General features: G+C 27.0%; 3 protein-coding genes across 8 annotated transcripts in view; 2 read left to right on the top strand and 1 right to left on the bottom strand.

Annotated features, from left to right (window-relative positions):
• The window catches only part of LOC149884966 (uncharacterized), a 748,071-nt gene that overhangs the window by 220,938 nt on the left and 506,778 nt on the right, over positions 1-20,355 (bottom strand). The window lies entirely within an intron of this gene.
• Positions 223-659, top strand: LOC149885014 (splicing factor 3B subunit 5-like). Its single transcript, XM_090096144.1, has one exon. The coding sequence runs from the start codon at positions 250-252 to the stop codon at positions 511-513; it is 264 nt and encodes an 87-aa protein (XP_089952270.1). The 5' UTR covers positions 223-249; the 3' UTR covers positions 514-659.
• LOC145186515 (EF-hand calcium-binding domain-containing protein 5-like) overlaps positions 1,288-20,355 on the top strand; it is a 31,526-nt gene continuing 12,458 nt past the window's right edge. Inside the window, exons 1-12 of one of the 6 annotated variants that reach the window (XM_090095438.1) lie at positions 1,288-1,648; positions 1,806-2,046; positions 3,127-3,239; positions 3,407-3,470; positions 4,248-4,324; positions 10,370-10,476; positions 10,711-10,753; positions 11,133-11,232; positions 15,883-15,993; positions 16,225-16,363; positions 16,739-16,847; positions 19,421-19,574. In XM_090095438.1, the coding sequence (XP_089951564.1) occupies positions 1,403-1,648; positions 1,806-2,046; positions 3,127-3,239; positions 3,407-3,470; positions 4,248-4,324; positions 10,370-10,476; positions 10,711-10,753; positions 11,133-11,232; positions 15,883-15,993; positions 16,225-16,363; positions 16,739-16,847; positions 19,421-19,574 (1,504 nt within the window). In that variant the 5' untranslated portion in view covers positions 1,288-1,402. Of the gene's footprint in view, positions 1,649-1,805; positions 2,047-3,126; positions 3,240-3,406; positions 3,471-4,247; positions 4,325-10,369; positions 10,477-10,710; positions 10,754-11,132; positions 11,233-15,882; positions 15,994-16,224; positions 16,364-16,738; positions 16,848-19,420; positions 19,575-20,355 lie in introns of those variants that run through there. The other 5 variants (XM_090095439.1, XM_090095441.1, XM_090095444.1 and 2 more) reach the window with 5 other exon arrangements.

Below are 20,355 nucleotides of genomic sequence, written 5' to 3'. Positions count from 1 at the left end.
ATATATATATATATATATATATATATATATATATATATATAGGTAGATAGATAGATATAGATATAGATATGTATGTATGTATATATGTATATATATATATATATATGATATGTATATATATGTATATATATATGTATATATATATATATATATATATATATATATATATATATATATATATATATATATATATAATGATGCTAATAATTACTGTATTTTTTAGGGATAACTCTAAAAAATAGTTAAGTTATGGATCGCTATAATATTCACAGTCAAACTGAGCATTTACAGTCAAAATATGTTGGGACAGGTCATGCAGATACTACAAAATTTGAGTGGATTGTTAATCAGCATCGTGATAGCATAGCATCTTTCATAGGCCATAACAACATGCTTGATTATTTTTCAATTGCAGAAAATGAAAGTAGAGCACGTATTAAGTTTAACATGCTTAAAAAAATGTTACAACCTTGCGGAAAACCTACTGAAAAACCTGAATGGGAGCAAAGTTAAATTATTAGCTGTAAAAAAGAGTTTTAAACTGACAATAATTTCAGCAAATTAAACAAGTAGTCATTCTATTTATTGTTCTTATTTGTTGAGAAAAAGTTTTTAAACAATATGAACAGATCTTCTTAAAATATCATTATTTAGACAAACCTGTTTTATTTCTCTCTCTCTCTCTCCCTCTCTTTATACATACATGCATACATACATGCATACATACATGCATACATACATGCATACATGTATACATGCATGCATACATGCATGCATATGTATGTTTGTATGTATGTATGCATGTATGTATGTATGTATGTATGTATGTATGTATGTATGTATGTATGTATGTATGTATGTATGTATTATGTATACATACGCATATTTTTGATATTTGTATAGTTATATACACATTCATTTTAATGAATATAAATATAAACACATACACATATATTTATATATATATATACAGTTTTATATAATTTAATACATATATACATAATATATGCATTATAATACATATATGTAAAATATATATACATTTTACATGTATATAAATATATTTTACATATATATATATATATATATATATATATATATATATATATATATATATATATATATATATATATATATATATATATATATATATATATATATATATATTCCTGTGTGTATGACATGTAGATATAGGACCTTGCAAGTATGCTGTGATAAACAACATGTGAATGCTTAGTGGTATTTTATTTTTGATAATGTATATTTATTTACCACAAATGAAATAACAGTAAAGCACATGTTTTGAAAGTAATATATTCTCTTGTAGCATGAGTTTGTTAGAAATTCTCTGAACATGTATCTTTATACAAATGTTTAAAGACTAGTAATAGTAGTTAATAGCATGACTGAATTTAATCTATCAAGTGTTGTTGATAAAATTTGGGGAAAAACCATATCTCTGCAAGATGTTAAAGAAATAGCTGTGCATTGGAGAAATGATTATGAAAAAAAAGTTACTGACAAAATAAAAAACTTAAATTATGAAAAAAAACAGAGTGATTCAGAAGCAAAACAGGAAATTATGAAATTAGTTATGCTGATGGTAACATTTGATAGTTTGGTTTATGATTGGTTTGAGGAAAGAATGGTAATTTTGCATTTATTGACTATGAAAATAATCAGACTTATATATGTTTATTCGAACTATTTTTATATACTGCATACATAATTATTATTTTAAAATGTTCTATGGATCTAAAATATGTTTAGAAAGATTTTTTTTTTTTTTGGTTTAACACGGTCAGTTGCCATTAGAAGCTCAAGTTTATTTACTTAAAACCCTGATTCCAACATTAGTAATGGGTCTTGAAAAATTACTAATTGAAGCTGAGAAGTTTGACTTTAAAGAAGTTAAAGAGTTCAACCCAATTAACTTCCTTGCCCAATATCTAATGCGAAACAACCCATGTTGTAAGAAAAATGATAAAACTTCACCATATGCAAAGAGCATTCAAAAGATGTTGAACAAATTCATTACTCAAAATGGTAAACTTTATTTGCTAAAACTTTTTCATCCGTGATAATTGCTAAAAGTTCTAAAAAAAGGCATGAGGGTGATCTCAAAAGGTTGGATTAAAAAAAAGCAAACAATTTTTTGAAAAAGTAAGCAAAGTTCTCAAATTTGTTTGATTTTGCAAGATTCTGATAAAATATGCTTATCCCCAAAATTTCACCTCTAATTCCTAGTGGTACTAAAGACATTAATATTTTAACTTCCCCAATTTGCCTTTTTGTGAAAAACTTTCAAAAATCTTTAATAATTGTTTTGTTGTTCAGTGTTGTTGTTCAATTTACAAAAGAAAACTGAAAATTGGTATCAGCACTTTTTTTTTCTACTTTAGAAAATTTCTAAAAAGAAATGTGGTTAAAAGCTTTTATTTAAATTCAAAAATCTTCATTTTTTATTTTGAGATGTTTTAAGTAATTTCATTTGATACCCCAAAATCTATTTTAAAGAAATCTAGTTTTCAGTCGCATTATACTGCTTTGAGGTAAAATTAAGTATACCTTGGAACCACTTGGAATGGTTTCGGGGATATATATTATTGTAATCTTCCGTTGGTGCAAAAAAAAAAAAAAAAAAACAGTATCTGAGACTTTGTGTTGCATATCTTGAATACTTTTACAAGAAATTATCTTTAAGATACAATTTTTTTTGTTTATTTAAATTATATTGTAGATTAAAAAAATTAACACTAAAGCTTTCTAAGTCTGCAATCACAGTCATAGCAATGCTATGGCAGTAATCATAATAACTTTAAGTTGACAAGAAGACAAGAAAGTGTTACAGGAAGTTTAGCAGTATTAAAATCCTATAAACCTTAACAATTCCCAATAAGAAAGTTTGTTTTTAAATTGGTAAATGATAATGGCCTGATTTAAAATAGAAATTGAGCTGTCATTTTCATGCTTTTGAATATACCTAAAAACAAAAAAGATAAATTTTGAAAAATTAGTTATTTTTGGATTAAGTCAATAATCATTTTAAATGTCTTTGTTAGAAATGACCTCTAAAATATGAAAATGATAAAATGGCTTGTAATGTCTTCTTTTTTTCTTTAATAGTAGAAAACATCAGGTTTGAAAAAGAAAAAAATTTGAAAGATCATTCAAATGCCTTAGAAGAGATTTTTGTAAAATGGACTGGACAAAGAAATGCTGTCATAAGTTTTTCTCTAGTAAGTAATTTATAATTGCTCAAAAAAATAACATATCATAGCCTCCTTTTTGAAATATGCTTTTAGTTTTTCTTTAAATATTATTTAGTTAAAAAAAAAAAAAAAAAGACTCCAATAGAATCTAAAATCAAATTGGATCATTCAACTACAGTTAATTTTATATTCAGGTTCAAAGCCTTCATTGTTCATTCCAAGAGTATTTCATATCAAAGAATGAGCAAAGTAATGATTGTGAGTGTTTTCTTTTCTGTTGTTAATAAATAAATATCAAGGTACTATTTTTTAGTAAATAAAAATCAAGGCATTATCTAAGTCCTAGTAAAGCAACTTTAATTCTTCAATAAACTTACTAACTAAAGAAATGCTTTTTATAATAAGACAAAAAGTTGGTAAATAAATCAACTCTCTATAAATCACAGAATCTAAAGGTGTACTTGCTAACTTTAAGATATTATTGCTCTTTGCAGTATGTTTATGAATTTAGATTTAAAAATAACTGTGACCGTGTAGTAATATATGAGCACCCATTTTATATGTATACAGTCAATCATAAAAATCCACAGCAATCCTATAAAAGTTATGTTTATAAAAAGAAAAAAAAGAAAATAGAAATTTATGCAATGTATATATAAATTGAGAAGAGAATTCAGGCAGTGCTTGAAATAAATAGAGAGCCGACATTTTATAAAAATAAATGTATAAACTTTTTATTGTTTGTTTTGATTATAAATTGATTTAGACTTTTTGATGAGATTTTCAAATGAAATTTTTTTTGTTTTTTTTGTTTTATTGATTTTGACATCCTTTTTACTTTGCTATAAATATAAAAATACTGGATTGTAAAAAAATAAACATATTATATATGCATTATGTTTAATTTTCTCTCTTTCTCTCTCTATTTTCATGAATATACATTGGAAATTAATGAATGATTTTCAACTGAAGTGCAAAAATGATATCTCAATAAATTTAGAGTTATAATGGTTTCTTTTCTGTTTTTTTTTTCAGCATCCATTAGGGAAACTCTTTGTTTTAAGTCAGCTGACTCAACTGGACAGCTTATAAATATCAAAGAGTTTGTAATGGTTTGTATTATTTTGTAATTAATTGTTTTTATCATGTTGTAATTAATGAAACAAAAAAATTTTAAATGGTTATTGTTATTGGTGTCACTCAAAATAATCAACTCTAAATATCATGGTTAACACTACACACAGATTTGAAATTATTAAGTAAAATTATTCAAATATAAAAAATTTGAAAATTATCAGCTAATTTACTATTTTGTGCTTAAAATTACTATTTAAAAAGGAAAATCACAAGTAAGTAGTGAAGGCTTTTCATTGAGTATGGGCTCCAGTTACATTGTGAAGTAAATGATAGAGCAAATAGTTTCTATTATAATGTAAGATAGTAATAGTGAAGAAAAAAGGTTAACACTTGCCACTGATAGTAATTATTATTTTGCTCAACAATAACACTAATAAAAATGTTCATCTATAAGAATTATGACTGATACAATAATACTTCAGCTAGCAAAAAAACTAAAATACAAAACACAAAACAGATATGAATAATGTAGATCAGCAACTTGATGAAATTTTTTAACAAATTTACATGTTGGTACATATTTTTCTTAATCAACAGTTTAATTGTAATTTAGTCTAAATTATTTAGGTTGATTTAAATGTTATTTCAAACCCTGGTGAGATATTTGAAAATATAAAGAGAAAGTATGTAAATATTAAATTTTAAGGGAGCATTTGTGATTTTATTTATTGTTGTTTTGGTAACAGACTAGAGACAAATGATAATACAGCGGCGGCCAAAAATTAAAGATCACTCATTTTTTTTTCAAAATTTATTTTTAACCTTAGTATAATTTTATTTTGGAAAAAGGTATCAAAAAAAGAAAAACATTTTTAGAAAGAATTTTTATTGTATTTTATTTTTATTATAAAATAATGTTAAAAAAATTTAAAAACTGACTAGTAAAAAATATAAATGGGAAAAAAAATTGGACAAAATTTTAAGACCAGTTTCAAAAATATTAAAAAAAGCAATAAAAAAATAATTTAGAAACGTGTTGTTCCTCCATTTGTTTTCAAGCACTCTTGTACTCGTTCTGGCATTGAATTCATTAAAGTTTTGATTACTTCATCAGGCGCATTTTTCAAATGATGAGAGATAAAGACTTCATATCTTCCAAATTGTAAAGTTGTTCTTTACCAAGCTTTTGATCAAGCCATGACCATAAATTCTCTATTGGATTCAAGTCTGGACTACTGGCAGGCCATGGAAGCACTTGAATTTTATTAGAATTGAACCAATCGCTAACAACATGCGCTTTATGACACGATGCATTATCTTGCTGGAAAATAAATCCATCTTGCAACTGCCATAAATCAATGCTAGGAATAAGCGAGTTTTCCAAAATTTTGATATACCTTTGTTGAGTCTACCATCGAATAAATGAAAAATGCCAACTCCACAGGCACTCACACAGGCCCAAATGCCTATTGAACCACTGCCTTGTTTTGTTCGTTTCAAAATGCATGATTCATCGAACTGTTCGCTTGGAAGTCTACGCAACATTATGCAACCTTTTCTGTTGTCTACCTCAACGTTCATTTCATCACTAAAGACCACACGGCTCCACTGATCTGTTGACCAATTTTTATTTAGTTTGCACCACTCTTTCCTGGCAAATTTTTGTTTTTTATTTAAGCGTGGTTTTTTTGCAGCAGCACGCCATAAATAATTTAAATTGTGGAGGACCCTTCGCACAGTTCTAGGGCTTGCTTTCAGACCATTTGACAGTGTCCATTTTGTAGACAAGTCTGTAGATGATGCTTGTCTGTTTTCTTACATTAATCTCACTAACGAGCGAACATCACAGTCATTTGAAATTTTATTGCATCCAGTCCTATGACAATCATTAATTGACCGGGTCTCTTTGTATCGTTGAATTATGTTAATAATGCAAGAGTGAGACCCCTCGAGCTTTTCTGCTATTTGTCTGATGCTATAGCCTTCTTCTTTTGATACAAGAGCCACGTATCTGTCTTTTTCTTCGATCTTTACATGCATTTTTGCAATATTTTAAAATCCTTAATGCAATTCAAAAAATAAATGTTTATTTGATATCGAAACTCAGGTTTCGACATTTTATTTTATAGCCAACGTAATAAGCAATTAAGGCAGTTAAAAAAAATAATGGATTATTATTTTTAATAAGTGCAAATTAAAGATTTGAAAGTGTTCATTAAATTTTGTCCAATTTATTTAAAGAAAATTTGTAAGTACTCATCAGTTTTTTAATAAGTTAAACGCTATTTAATTAGAATTAGATTAAAAAAATTATACCACTTTAATCCGAATGTTTTAATTAACAAGGTATTAAAAAAAAAAATTTAATATGTCAATTAGAATCTTCTTAATTTTAATTTAAAGGTTAAGAAACCAACTAAAAAATGAGTGGTCTTTAACTTTTGGCCACTGCTGTATTCAAGTACTCCTTAATAAGCTTTGCTTGATTAAGTCAAGCTTTACTTGTGTGGTAGATCAAACTCACAAGATGTCAAGTTATTTGTGTTTATGTCTTTAAGTGTCATGGCAATTCATTCTTGCTATATTTGTACATGGAATAGTATGAATGTTTTTAAAACAATTGCTCTTAACTAACAACACTTAAGTTGTTAAGATTAAACAGTGAAAAGTAAGTCAATCGGATCAGAAAAAGTATTAGAGTATTAACTATTAAGATAAAGTTCAAAAGAGTATTAACTATTATGATAAAGTTCTTCTATTTTGAAGTAATAGTGACTAACTAATAGTTGTTAACCATGTTTCTCCCCTTAACTACATCTGGTGGAAAGCACAACTAATCATCTTTGAAATAATAGAAAGATAACTTATTCAAAAATATTTTAAAAAGTTGAAAAGATTTAAATATTGGAAATTAAGTTAGGAATGGATCATTTAATCGTAATAGTTGCAGAAAAATGTTGAAAAATTAGGGGAAATAATTTAAGTTGTTTTCAGTCCAATTAAAGCCAGTAGCTTCTAGATAATCTTGTTAACAATTATTTTGGTCAAAACTTGAAACCAACATTTAAACAAGATATTCATTTATTTAAGAATCTAGATTAATCAACCTAGATGAAAACTTATGGGATGACACATGGCCTAATATATAACACAGCTGGATTTGTTGCCTTAAAATCCAATAATTAGTAGGCTAATTTGTTAAGTTTTTAGCTTCCATGAAACCTATTAAAACCTCGAGAAACACTAATTTGTAAAAACTTTATTGGAGTTTCTATATCTAATTTACATAACTAAGAAACATTTAGACAGCTAAGAATAAATTATGACTTAAATAGCTAGTTTACTTGACTAAATGTGAACAATGGCTTCAGACAAATAATGCTCATAATTAGCAAAGTGAACTATCCACTGCTCTATACACTTTAAGACATCAGTTGCTTGATATGTTACAGGAACTATGTTTTTTCTTTAACCTAAGCAGTTTATAACGAAAACAGTTTTTATTTTATCTAAAAATATTATTGTATTCTATTGGAATAATAAATGTGAAAATAAGTCTTCTGAACGAAAAAATCACCGAATGATGAGATTACTGCCTTATTTTTTTCAACTACTCCACATAGCCATTATGAATGGTGTGTCGGGCGCCAACATTTAAAAAAAATGATTTGCCATTAAGGATACACTTTTTATGTTATGGAAATACCTTAACAATAATCTCCAAAAACAATTTCTTTACAGTTTCCAAAATTATGAACCTATTACAAACATAATTAGCTAATAAATTACAAACTGCTTTTAATTTAATAAATTGTTCCTAATACTTTTTAATAAGCAACACTTATATAACAATTATATACCTGGTGTTCCAAAAAAGTGAAAAATATTTAATTATCTTGTTAACTAAATTTACAATGTAGAATCTTGAATGCTAAGGTATTTTGTTGCCTGATTGTCAGTTCACACATTAACTTTGTTAGTGACCTCACACATTAAAAGATACTTTATGTAAAGTTTCTAAAGTTTCTTCTAAAAGTAAACTAATTAAAGAATCAGAAGTTTTAAACTTAAAATTTTCACTGACACCAATCAAACTTTCTCCATTGGACACCTTTTTTTTAAATACATTTTGTCAGTTAAAACAACAACCTTAGTAGTAACACTGTTTTCCAACAGTAATAATCCTGATATTAGATCAATGCTACCTTTGTAGAAACTCTTCTAGTAGTAAAGCATATACTTGTTTTGATCTGTGCATCTGAACAAATTTAATTATTGAATTTGAGTAGATTGGACATCCTATTGTTTTGTAATAGACAACTTGGATAATATACTTTTTGTTACTTTCTCTGCAACTTCAGTGAGAAGCAAAATTAACAAGCATCCTGACTTAGTCAACTTATAGACACTACCTTTTTATTCAGGTAATGGTCTTCATCAATTAAAGTTCTCAATTGTAGGAGTAACATCTCCTTCATCAAAAAAATGGTTACATTTGCATAAACCTGAGCTTGATTTAATTAAAGAAGCTTTAAAAAGATATTTTAGTAATAATTGTTAGATAAGATTTTCTGAACAGTTTAACTTTATGTTTACCTCTTTTATCTTCAAAATGATAAATTGCTGAGTTTTCTTTGATAATCCAATCAGTTCAGTTGACAAACTTAATCCAAAGTTTTAGAAAATCTAAATAATTGCTATAAGGAAAACTAAAGACTGTTTTTTTATAGTGTGTGCTTGCTGTTACTGTAACATTCTTCCATCATTCCCTTATGTAACCTACAACAACATTTTTTTAGCATTGCAAAACAAAGTATATCTAACATTTAAAAGCATGAGTTAAATAAAAAAAAATATACATAATTTAAATCTATTTATTTTTAAATTTTTAATTTTGATTTAACAAGTTGTTAGACAATATTTTTTTGGCACACAAGTTTTTGTTCCATTAGACAACAAATATGGCTGTGTTATATAAGTAGGATGACAGTTACAGCGAAGTTACATATCATATTTCAACAAAGATATTGAAGATTGAATTCCAATGGTTGCTTACCAAAAAAACCTAAGCCATTGAAAGAACAATGGCTCTGGTTTTTTTGGTAAACAACAAATATGGCTGTGTTTTTTTTTAGAAGAAATTCACTACTCTTTTCAAAAGAAAACATGGGAGTATTTTAAATTGTCTGATAGCCATCATAAGAATGCGCATTAATTACAAAAACAGTAGTTACAATAGAAAACATTTACTTTTTTTTTTATTTAAAGTCGTATTTCTTTTTTTCTTAGACTTTGAAATATTTTTATGAACAAAATATATCAAGGAAGTTAATTCTTGTTAGCTACTTGTTTTTTCTAGTTTATTATTTTCTTAACTATTGTTTTAGAGCTACTTGCTCTGTCTTGTAGTTTGCAATTAAAGACAAAAAATAACGCAAATGCACCATGATTCTTTTGCCTTATAGTGTGTAACAGGACAGGAATATTTTTGTCTAATAGTATGTAATTAAATAGGAACATTTTTGGTAATGCTAGACTTAATTTTAATTGAAAACTTATTAGACATCTGGCACAGCATTCTCAACATTTACTTACTTTTTTATTTTTGAAAACATGAGTTGATTGATTTATTTGTTAAATAAGTGTTTATCTCAATTTTTTAGTTATTTTTAAACTAATAATTCCTTTAACTCTGATTTTAATTCTTGTATAGTATATGATATATTAAGTCTAAATTTTCTACATATTCATTATATACATACATACATACATACATACATACATACATACATACATACATACATACATACATACATACATACATACATACATACATACATACATACATACATACATACATACATACATACATACATACATACATACATACATACGTACATACATACATACATACATACATACATACATACATACATACATGTATATATATCAATAGCTAGCAAAATAAATTACTAAGTAAAATTAAAAGTAGTAAGTAAATAAATTCAGCTTTGTTAATTAACAATCATGATATCAAAGATATTTTTAACAACCATGATAATCAAAAATATTTTTTACAGTATTTTAATAATCACACATGGAGTGAAGAAGCTTTTGATGAATTTAGAAGATACGCATTAAATCATGCTTCAATTTATACTGTTTCTATCACACTCAAAAATTTGAGGTAATTGGCATACTTATGTTGATGTTGTTTCAGGATTAAAGTTAAATGGATATGAACATGTCATAAAGCATATTATAGATATGCAATATTTATCTATCACTATTAATCCTATCTCACATGTGTGAAAGGATTGTATTAATGTTTTATCTATATTTTAATTTATTTGTTTCAATGCTGTTAATATTATTTGGTAACTGGTACTATTATGTCTTATTCATTAGTTATTTTATTTAGAAGAGCTCTCAAAGACCTGTTTGCATGCTGTGACAGAGGAAAGGTTAAAATTTATTTTATAGTTGTTAAAGTTTGTTGAATTTTAGGGGAATTTAGAATTGCTTATGTTTTTACAGAGTTTTCACACATGAAGTTTAATGAGCATAGTAAGAAGCGTAATCGTGTACCTTACATGATACATGTAGAATTTGTTGAAAAATACAATATTAGTTTGTCATGCAACTAGATGTATTTCTCAGATAAATATTTAAGTGCTAGAAAGTAAACATTAGTATATTTATTATGTATTAATGTATTAAATATTCATTTTGTTTAGCACAGTCTTGCTTTAAAATTTTTCTTTTTTTAGTTAAAGATAAAAGTTCTTCAAATTTTTTGTTCTTGTTTTTCATATTTTATCTTTCATTTAATTTATACTTTAGATAAATTCTCTCAATCGAATAAAAATTCTCAACTTGGTTACAGGGTTTTATGATCAAGCTGAAGAATCTCTAAAACAATCTTTGCGCAATCCACGAATGTGTAGGTTTAATTCTCTTGTTTCAGATCATTAAAAGCCAAAAATTTTTTAAATATCATCTAAAGAAGTTTATATAATGGATTTGAAGTGTAAATAATTTTTAATTATTTGAAACACTTAAATTATATTTTTGTTCTAATGTATCATTTAGTAAAGTACTATTATCAAAACGAATTTGTTTAGCAACCATACCAAAATTTAACATTTCATTTTTTAACATTTTCATTAGCAAACTGTTCTGAGTCTTTTGGTCTGAGATTTTTACGCCTGTTTTGTGTAGGCGTAAAAATCCCTTAAAAGATGTTTTTGAGAATCATAAGTTGAGGTGTATTTTCCACAGATGATTATTTTTTTCTTCTGTCCTTAAGGAATGTTTTAAAAATCATAAGAATACTTTTTTTGAATTTGATAGTAAAAAATTAATAATCTGTTAAAAAGGTTTTTTGCATATTACTTTCTGCCATTTAAACCTCAGGGTTATTTTTGTCACTAAAAATGCTCTCAATTTGCTTAAGATTATCTTAACAAATTACTAAATAACTTGCTTAATAGATATTTGATCATGATAAATTACTAAAATCTGTTGCTACTATTATCAACTGAAGTAGAACTACTTTCATGTTATAAAAATTTTAATATTTAGTTAGAAAAAAGCTATTACAAAAAATCTTATAGGAAAAATAAGAAGCACAAAAGTTTAAACGAGTTGCAACATTTGAACAAAAAATGAAAAAAAAAGCAAAATTAATATTTGAAGTGTCCTTCTTTGTTTTTATAGCAAAGATAAACTCGTTTATGCATTGATTCAACTAATTTCATGCACATCACGCGAGGTACCTTCAGCCAGTACTCATTCAAAAGTTGCTTTAAATGCTGAGTTGATTAAATTTCATGGTATGTCAGTTGATTGTCGATCCAAGACCAAATATTTTCGATTGGGTTGAGATCTGGTGATCTAGGGCACCAGGGCATCATATTGAACTTTTTTTTCAAAAAATATTCTTTGATTGAGTGTGCTGTATGAGCTGAAGCCCCGTCTTGTTGAAAGATAAATTGCTTGCTTCTGCCATACAAGTGTCTGATTGATGGAACTAAACACGTTTCCAATGTGTTCTTGTAGGTGTATTGATTAATTCGGCCTTCATACAGCTAACAGAAGCCTATACTGAGAAAAACATCCCTAGATGCCAACCGAACCTCCACCGCCTTGTCGACGATGTTGCAAAAACCTGTCTGAATATTTCTCAGTTGCAAATTTTTTGACATAGATTCTTCCCTTGCGGTTTACAACTTGAAAGTTAGCTTCATCACTCCAAATAACTTTTGCCCACTGTTCCACAGACCAGTCCAGCCTTTCTTTGGACCACACTCGTCGTTTACGTTTATCCGTGATTGAAAGAATAGGTTTTTTAGCAGCTATGTACGTTCCAATACCTTTGTCCGACAATGTTCGTCTCACGAGATCTCTGCTAACTTTTGGATTATTTTTTGACTCATTGAAGATTTGTGCTAGCTTTTTGTAGCTGAGTCTGGGGTTTTCTCTGCTCTTTCTGAATATACCATTTTTGTCACGGTTGCTGAGTTTGGATGGTCTCCCAGTACGCGGCATGTCGGAGACGTCCTTGGTAAGTTCCCAGGTTTTGATGGTTTTTCTAATGCAATATTCAGAAATGTTAAGTATTTTGCCTATTTGAACGTTTGTGTGATTTTTTGTCCGCGCCATACCAATAACTTGCCATTTGATGTCACTAGAAACTGATTTTCGACCCATTTGCACGCAATTGAAATTTATTTGAAATTCATAATATTTTAAGTTGATTTTTAATGAATTAAAAGCTGCCTGACGATGTTGTGATAAATTTTTTGATTGAAAAACTACTCAATTATTTGCTAATTAATTGATAAATTCGCTGCGAAAAAAAATTTTGCAGCGGATTTATCAATTAATTAGCAAATAATTGATCCTAAATAAAATTGTTTAAACTTTTGTGAAACCTCTTAATTTGTATCACCTACCTTTTAATGAAATTTCTGAGTAAACGGTAATGAGTCAAAACCTACTTTTTTTTATTCTATTAACAAATAACCTATTTACCAAATTGGAAAAATAATTATTTTGATATATATTTCCATTAGATTTTTATTCAAGAAAAACCGAAGATTAGATTTGAAAATTCTGCAATCGTTTAAACTTTTGTGAATAGCTGTATCCCATTTTCAAAAAAAGTTTTATCTTTTGATGCAAAAAGTTGAACAATTGCTTGTTTGATATCTTCTTCATTTTTATATTTTTTGCTCCTCAAAGAACAAAAACATGTGATTGTCGGAAAGTGCTAAATGTGAGAAATATGGTGGATGTGACAAAGTTTCCTACCCTAGTTCTGCAATTTTTGATGAGTCCCCAAAGCAGCATGTGGCTTGACATTATCATGATGCAGTTTGATATTCTTTCTATTGAGCATCGCCAGCCTCTTTTCTTGAACTTGCTGTCTTTATATTATTCAGTTGCTGACAATATTTCTCTAGATTGAGCTTTTCATTTGGTTTTAAAAGCTTATAATGTATTGGTCCTCAAATGTCTGACATATACACAGGATTCTTTTATTCAGAGTCAAATTTAATTCAGAGGTGGAAAGGCTAGGTTTTCCAGGTTCACAATATTCCCTTTTCTATGATGTTTCCCAGTTATCATCTGGTCCAAGAAGGACTCACTTCTAAATTAATTTATGTGGCATCCACCTTGAATATTTCCACAGTAATCCTTCCTAATATGGTCTAAAAAGGTTTGCTGAGCTGAATTAAGCTTTTCTGTGATTTCTGATGTTTTTAGAAAAGGATCTTGCTCCAACATGGTCTTTACAACATTGCTATTGATCAAAGATGGTTGCCCAGAATGAGGCTTATCAGAAAGTTTGAAATCACCTGATTTGGATTTTTTGAACTTTCTTCTGCATTTCCTATCAGAAACTATAACTTCACCAAATAAATTTCTACATGCTTCTGTAGTATTATCTCCCTAGTTGCCTGTCAAAGAAGTTGTTTTGATAAAAAAGGGTAGAATTTTCTGGTAGGCTTGATATATATCTATGTATTTATACATAAACACACACACATAAATATAGGTCAGAACATTGGCTTGGCCAGTTCAAAGTACAGAAGTTATAAGATGTAAACCACTTTTGCAACCTATGAAGTTGAAAGTTACTATCTTGCTAGATACACTGTTCTTAATGCATTTTTGCTTTGGTATGTTGTAGCATGTGATACTTATCAATTTATCAATTTATTTGGCATCTATAATGTCCTCAATTTGAACTAATGGCCTTATACAATCACAGATCTTGTACAGAAAGGAGAAAATATGGGCTACAGAAGAAAATCAAGAAAAAATGCTGATTTTTATCTCAATTTTTTTCTGTAATCTATATTTAGAAAAAGCTACTGAAAGTGCTGATTTTAGTAGCTTGTTTTAAATTATTTTGACTTTATTGCTTTATACCAAAAATGTTGCATTTAATTCATTAATTGTTCTTTGTTAATTCTTTATTATGGTATTTTAAAGATTTAAGCATACAATCATAAATTAAAACAAAAGTCTTCATGCTTTAGATACATTTGATGACAAAAGTTAGAAAAAGATTATTATTTCTTAGTTGCAAAAACTTGTTAAATAGTGCAATAGATTAAACATTATAAAAAGGTATGGTAGAATGGTCTTTATCAAACATGAAATGAAGAAATATCAAATGTACCCTAATTCATTATAAATAAAACCCAAAGTCAAGACCTTAAAATTTATTAAATTAAGTTGTAAAATTACATTTTATTAAATTGTCATAAAACCATTCTGGTCTTGTTGTTGAGACACTTGTTATTAATTTTGTCTGGTAGGTAAAACTTGTGTTATTTCCTCATCAATCATAACAACTTACCAAAATGAATTGTACCTACATCAATAAAATCATTTAAATTTTGGTATAGCCATAACATCAGGCTGCTTCTGCTTTAGACATACAAACTAATCTACAAAGTAATCCTTACTTGTTTTTTTGAAATATTTATATTCTAAAAGTGAAGAAAAGAGATTTAGATTAAAATAAGCTAGTGTATTTTACTAGAGAAATTTAATTTTTTTGAGAAATTTTAATTGAACAATTTATCTATTTATTTTACTTACTTTGCATAAAAGTACATACACATAAAAGTACATTCACTAAGAGTATTCACTCTTTTACTTTTATTTTTTTTGTTTAAAAAGTTTAACTTAAAACTTAAAAATTTAAAAATTCTTGATACAAGTCAAGTTATAAGTCTCGGTTTTAAAGTCGACTGGGTTTGTTAGTTGAGTTGGTTGAGGGTCAAACTTTTAATCCATTTTAAATGGCTCAAAATCTTAACTTATAATCCAATATATAGAGTACTCATTTTCCAGTTTGAATGGTTTTATATCTAGATTAGATTCTCTAAAAAGATTCTGTACACTTGACTATCAGATATTGAGTTACTAAAAAAGTTAACAGTTCAGTTGTTTTATCAATTTACAGTTAATTGCAATGAGAATATTTAACAGGATTCTTATTATGTTTTCTTTTAGCTCATTTTATTGTTTAATGAACTCTGTCATTTTCATAAAAAATGTTAATCTTTTAAAGGGCCTATTGTTGAATTTGAAGAAGAAAACGTTGGTGATATAAATGAAAATTTTTTTCAAGATCTTAAAGGGAAATTTCCAAATGATTTTTTTTCTGTTAGAAATAAATCAGGTAGTTAATTTTTTGATTAATAAAATTTTAATTGATTCAATGTTTTTTATTTGAAATTATGATTGCAGGTAAAAAGTATTTTTTTAGTTTTTCTGTAAATAAAATCCCATTTCTAAATAAAGTTGTAACATGCCAGAAAAATAGGATTTTTTTTTAATTCCAAATTATTAACAAAAAAAAGTTTTTTATAAAACCTTTATCATTTACAATTTTTTTTTATTTCTTTTGAAGGTCTTAATGCTGGTGTTCATACTAGTGTTCATAGTGGTCTTAATACTGGTGTTCATGGTTACTTCTTTAATAAATATACATTAAACAAAATTCAATTTGTTAACCTTTTCATGCTGTTTCTTGGTGGTTTATCTTCAAGGTTTGATTTTAACAACTTTTGCTTTTGTGTATTTATTTTGATTATATTTTTACAACTTTTACTTTTCTGTATTTATTATGCTAGGTTCAAAGCTTTATTTAGTCTGGGGCTTGTTATAAACTCACTGTTATTAAAACATGTCTGGGCTTAGGTATAGGTTTGCAGGCTGGGTTTATCTGTTTTTTGTTATTGTTTTACAAATATCTGATGGTGATGAAAATGTTCAATTCAATTTTTTACACTGTCAAATAGAAGACAAAAATGTATCTTGCTTTTATAAAAAAGTACGTCAAATAATCAGCTGAAACCGTCAACATGAGTTACAGTGAATAATGCAAATAAAATTTGCACACTTTTTTGCTTTTGTTGTTTTAGGCTTATTCTAGAATCACTTATCAAGTTTGTTCAAGTAGAATACATGAATACAGAAGAAGACTTAGAATACATACATAAAAAAAGAGAAAAAAATGTACAAACAGAAAAGGTGTTCAATTTTTATTCTAATCTTTTTCTATCAAAATTAATTTCAATAACAAATCTGTAATTCTCTTCCAAATCCCAGTGCTGTTCAATAAATTTGTTTAAATTTGTGAAAAGGAACGTTTTATTTCTAATGTATGTAAAATATGGAATGCAATCGCAGTGAAAAACTGTAAATCCTGGAATTTCCGGATTTATTTCTCCAAATCTCTGCATTTAAGTATCTTTAACCTACAAAAAGTGTAACATAATTAACTCATATATTTCATACATAAATGAAATAAAATAGAAATTAGGAATTAAATTATAAATTTGGTCAAGTAAAAATTTTTCATTAATGTCTTAATCTTAAATAAAAAATTTTTTTCTTAAATAATTTTTCTAAGCTGTTGGAAATACCCTCTAATAAAACATAGCTCACCTAAGGTATGAAGTTCAATAAATCCCAGTGCTGTTGCTTAAAATATTTAAATAAAAAGAAATGCATTAAAACATTCTGGAAATTTGTTAAAAAAATTTAAAAAACTGTGAAGTCAAATCCTCTTTTTTTTTAGTTTTTAAGACTTTCTATTATTTGTTAAAAAACTCTAGCTATAAATTTCTATATATTTTATATCAGAATTTTTTTTTTTGAAAAAACTCAATAAAGCAGTAAAGTCTTATATCTTTTTTTTTTTCTTTTTTTTTTAAAAAAAAAAGTGATATCAAAAGGTTAAGAAACCATTTTAAAAATAATCTTAGCAAATCATTAAAGAACCTAATGCAAAGGGTAAACAAAATATGTGTGTAAAATTTTTAGAATATGGTGGTTCAAAAAACTTAGATAAATTTTTTCTACTTCTTGTTCTTTATAGAGGTGCTGAAAGTTGTTGCAAGTGTTAGTTCTCTCTGCATTTACAAAGCAGATTTGTATCAATTGCGTCTATATCTTATCAATACATTTTCTGTACATTCAGATGAGTTCAGTGTTTTTCCATTTTTTCAACACCCATGAAAGTATTGCAACACTATTTAGGATTTCCCCCCTGCTTAAGAATTTCATTCTTCAATCTGCAAACAATAAAAAAATAATTTCGTACTCACATTCAGGTGATAAAATTATCGAATTCTTTCCCATTGAATATTTTCCAAATATTTTTTGAACCATTTTTTTTCTTCTGACTTCTTATCAATATTATCATTATTTTCTTTAAACACTGTAGATTTTAAATATTTACTTTCAGCCATGTTTATGAAAAACCGCATAATACTTTGTATTTCATTAAAACTTCTTTCTTTTATATATTCCTTAACTTTTCACATTTTTTATCAAATTTCATGAAGTAAAAAAATATATATACTTAATCCATATGAATATAATTAAACCAATATAAAATAGTTGAAGGGTCCAGGGGAAAAATGATGAGATAACCAAAATCTCATTTTGAGATATGAATAAAAGAAACCTTCACAACTGATAAAAACGGGATGAGATGGGCAATTTTAAAACGCATTTTTCATAGGATTACTTTTTTTTTTTCCTTTTTGCAATACAATATTCTGAAAGGTGATGAAAAATGCTACTAGATGGCACTAGCACAATTTTTTCAGGCAAATTTGGAATCTCATTGTTTTCCCCTGGAGCCTTCAGTTATTTTCTACAGTATATAGGTGCAATGTCGTATTTTTGTTAGTAATCAATGTAAGAGTTTCAAAATGAAAGTTGGCTTTATAATTTCATTATAATCCAAATCTCTTGTATTTAAACTTTGAATTGCATTTCAACCCTCTTGAATTTCAGTCCTGTTTCCTGTTGGGTCCACAGGTCCCACCACAAAAAAACATGTTTATAAAATACTTGATTATTTTCTGACATTGGAATTTCAAAAGCTTATTTCACTGCAAATGGCCTTGCAACCAATCAAAAATGTTTATTTAGAAAAATATGAGTATCACTCTGATAAAAAATATATCTGCTGACCCAACCTAATGTGACAACTTAATGTGACATCACATGATTTTGTATCTTTATGAGAATTGCATTAACTTTGACTCAAAAGCTGTGACGTTTACCTGAATGTTGTCTTATCAAAAGACATTTTTTCAAACAAAGACAACATTCAACATTCATTAATACTAACATTTATTAACATAACATTTAGGTTGATTTAAAAATGAAGAGCTAGTAAGCAAAAAAAAATTAAGATATTAAAGTATAACAAAACCTAAAAAACTTTATCAAAATCTTTTTTTACTATTTTTTTTATAATAGAATGAAGGAATTATACCCTCTATACAAAAATTTAGTGAATATACATTAGATAACCTTTTTATTTACTTTGAGAAGAGCCTGCCACGCCAACTGGTTCACATGATATTTAATAAAATTTAGATAGCATGTTAATGCAATAGATACCAAGTATGTCATCTACTTAAAAATTCAATAATCAGTTGATTTGTATTTCTTATTTATATTCTTGTTTTTCATCCTTGGTATTATACCATGTGAATAGAAATTTCTGAATAGAAATTTGAAATTTTTTTCAGAAGAGCAATTGAACTGTAATACTTTTGTCACAATTTTTGATTTGAACTTAGAATAATAAAGAATCAGAAAAGCGTTGCATTCTGATAAACCATTTATTCAACCTCTGGGATGGTGATTCTTCAGGTTACTTGGAAGTCAGTGAGGTTGAAAGTGTGCTATCAAATTGGTGTAAAGATGAAATGCATAATTATCTTTTATCACAAAGTTTGATTTTTTTGTTTTTTTTGTTGTTTTTTAAATTGGTTTCTTTTTGTTAGTTTTAAAATGTTAATTAAAGATTAATAAATGAAATTGAATACAATCAAATGTTATCTTAGGTAACAAATGAATACCTAGTGTAGTAGGTACTTACTACAGTGTTTAATTTCCATGTTACAGTTCAACAAAACACCAACAAAAATCATCAAGAAAAAAAAGTTTTCAAGAAATCTATATTGGCTTTTGGACAATTTAAGAGCCTTGAAATTGAAAATCATATCATTTTTTCTCTATAGGGTCAAATTTTTTCCTACAGTTTTTTTTTTTAAAGAATAACTAAAACTTGTAAGTTTCTTAATTCTTTTTTCCTAATTTCCTAAGTTGCTAGGTATTTTTAATATTCTTTTTTTTGAGCACTAGGTAATTTCATGTCAAATTAGCCAGGTCATGTCATTTTATATTTCAGAAAGGCTTGATTTTTAGAATTCTGAGAGAAATTATTACTACTAAAAAAATTTTAAATTCCAAACATTCAATTCCAAGTGGTTCCTGAGGTGTTATTTATTAAAGTTTACCATAATGCAGTCCTGACCTCCCTTGCTGTAAAATATACTTTTTTCTTTTTATCAATTACTTTATGATTTCTTTGATTAGCTGAAAGTTGGCATGTACATGAATTTATTAAAGTTGCTTCATTGTAAGGGAAGTCTTAGTATTTAAAGTAGGGGTGTCCTGGATAGGTTAATCAGCCAGATATTCGGGCCGGATTTGTATATTATCCGGTATC

This window comes from Hydra viridissima, unplaced genomic scaffold (genome assembly GCF_058129835.1).
Source record: "Hydra viridissima isolate aposymbiotic clone 2 unplaced genomic scaffold, HvirCarnegie_v1 scaffold_8, whole genome shotgun sequence".
In the NCBI taxonomy this organism is placed as follows: Eukaryota; Metazoa; Cnidaria; class Hydrozoa; order Anthoathecata; family Hydridae; genus Hydra; species Hydra viridissima.
Note: the sequence above shows the minus strand (reverse complement) of the source record. Positions and strands in the feature narration are given on the sequence as shown.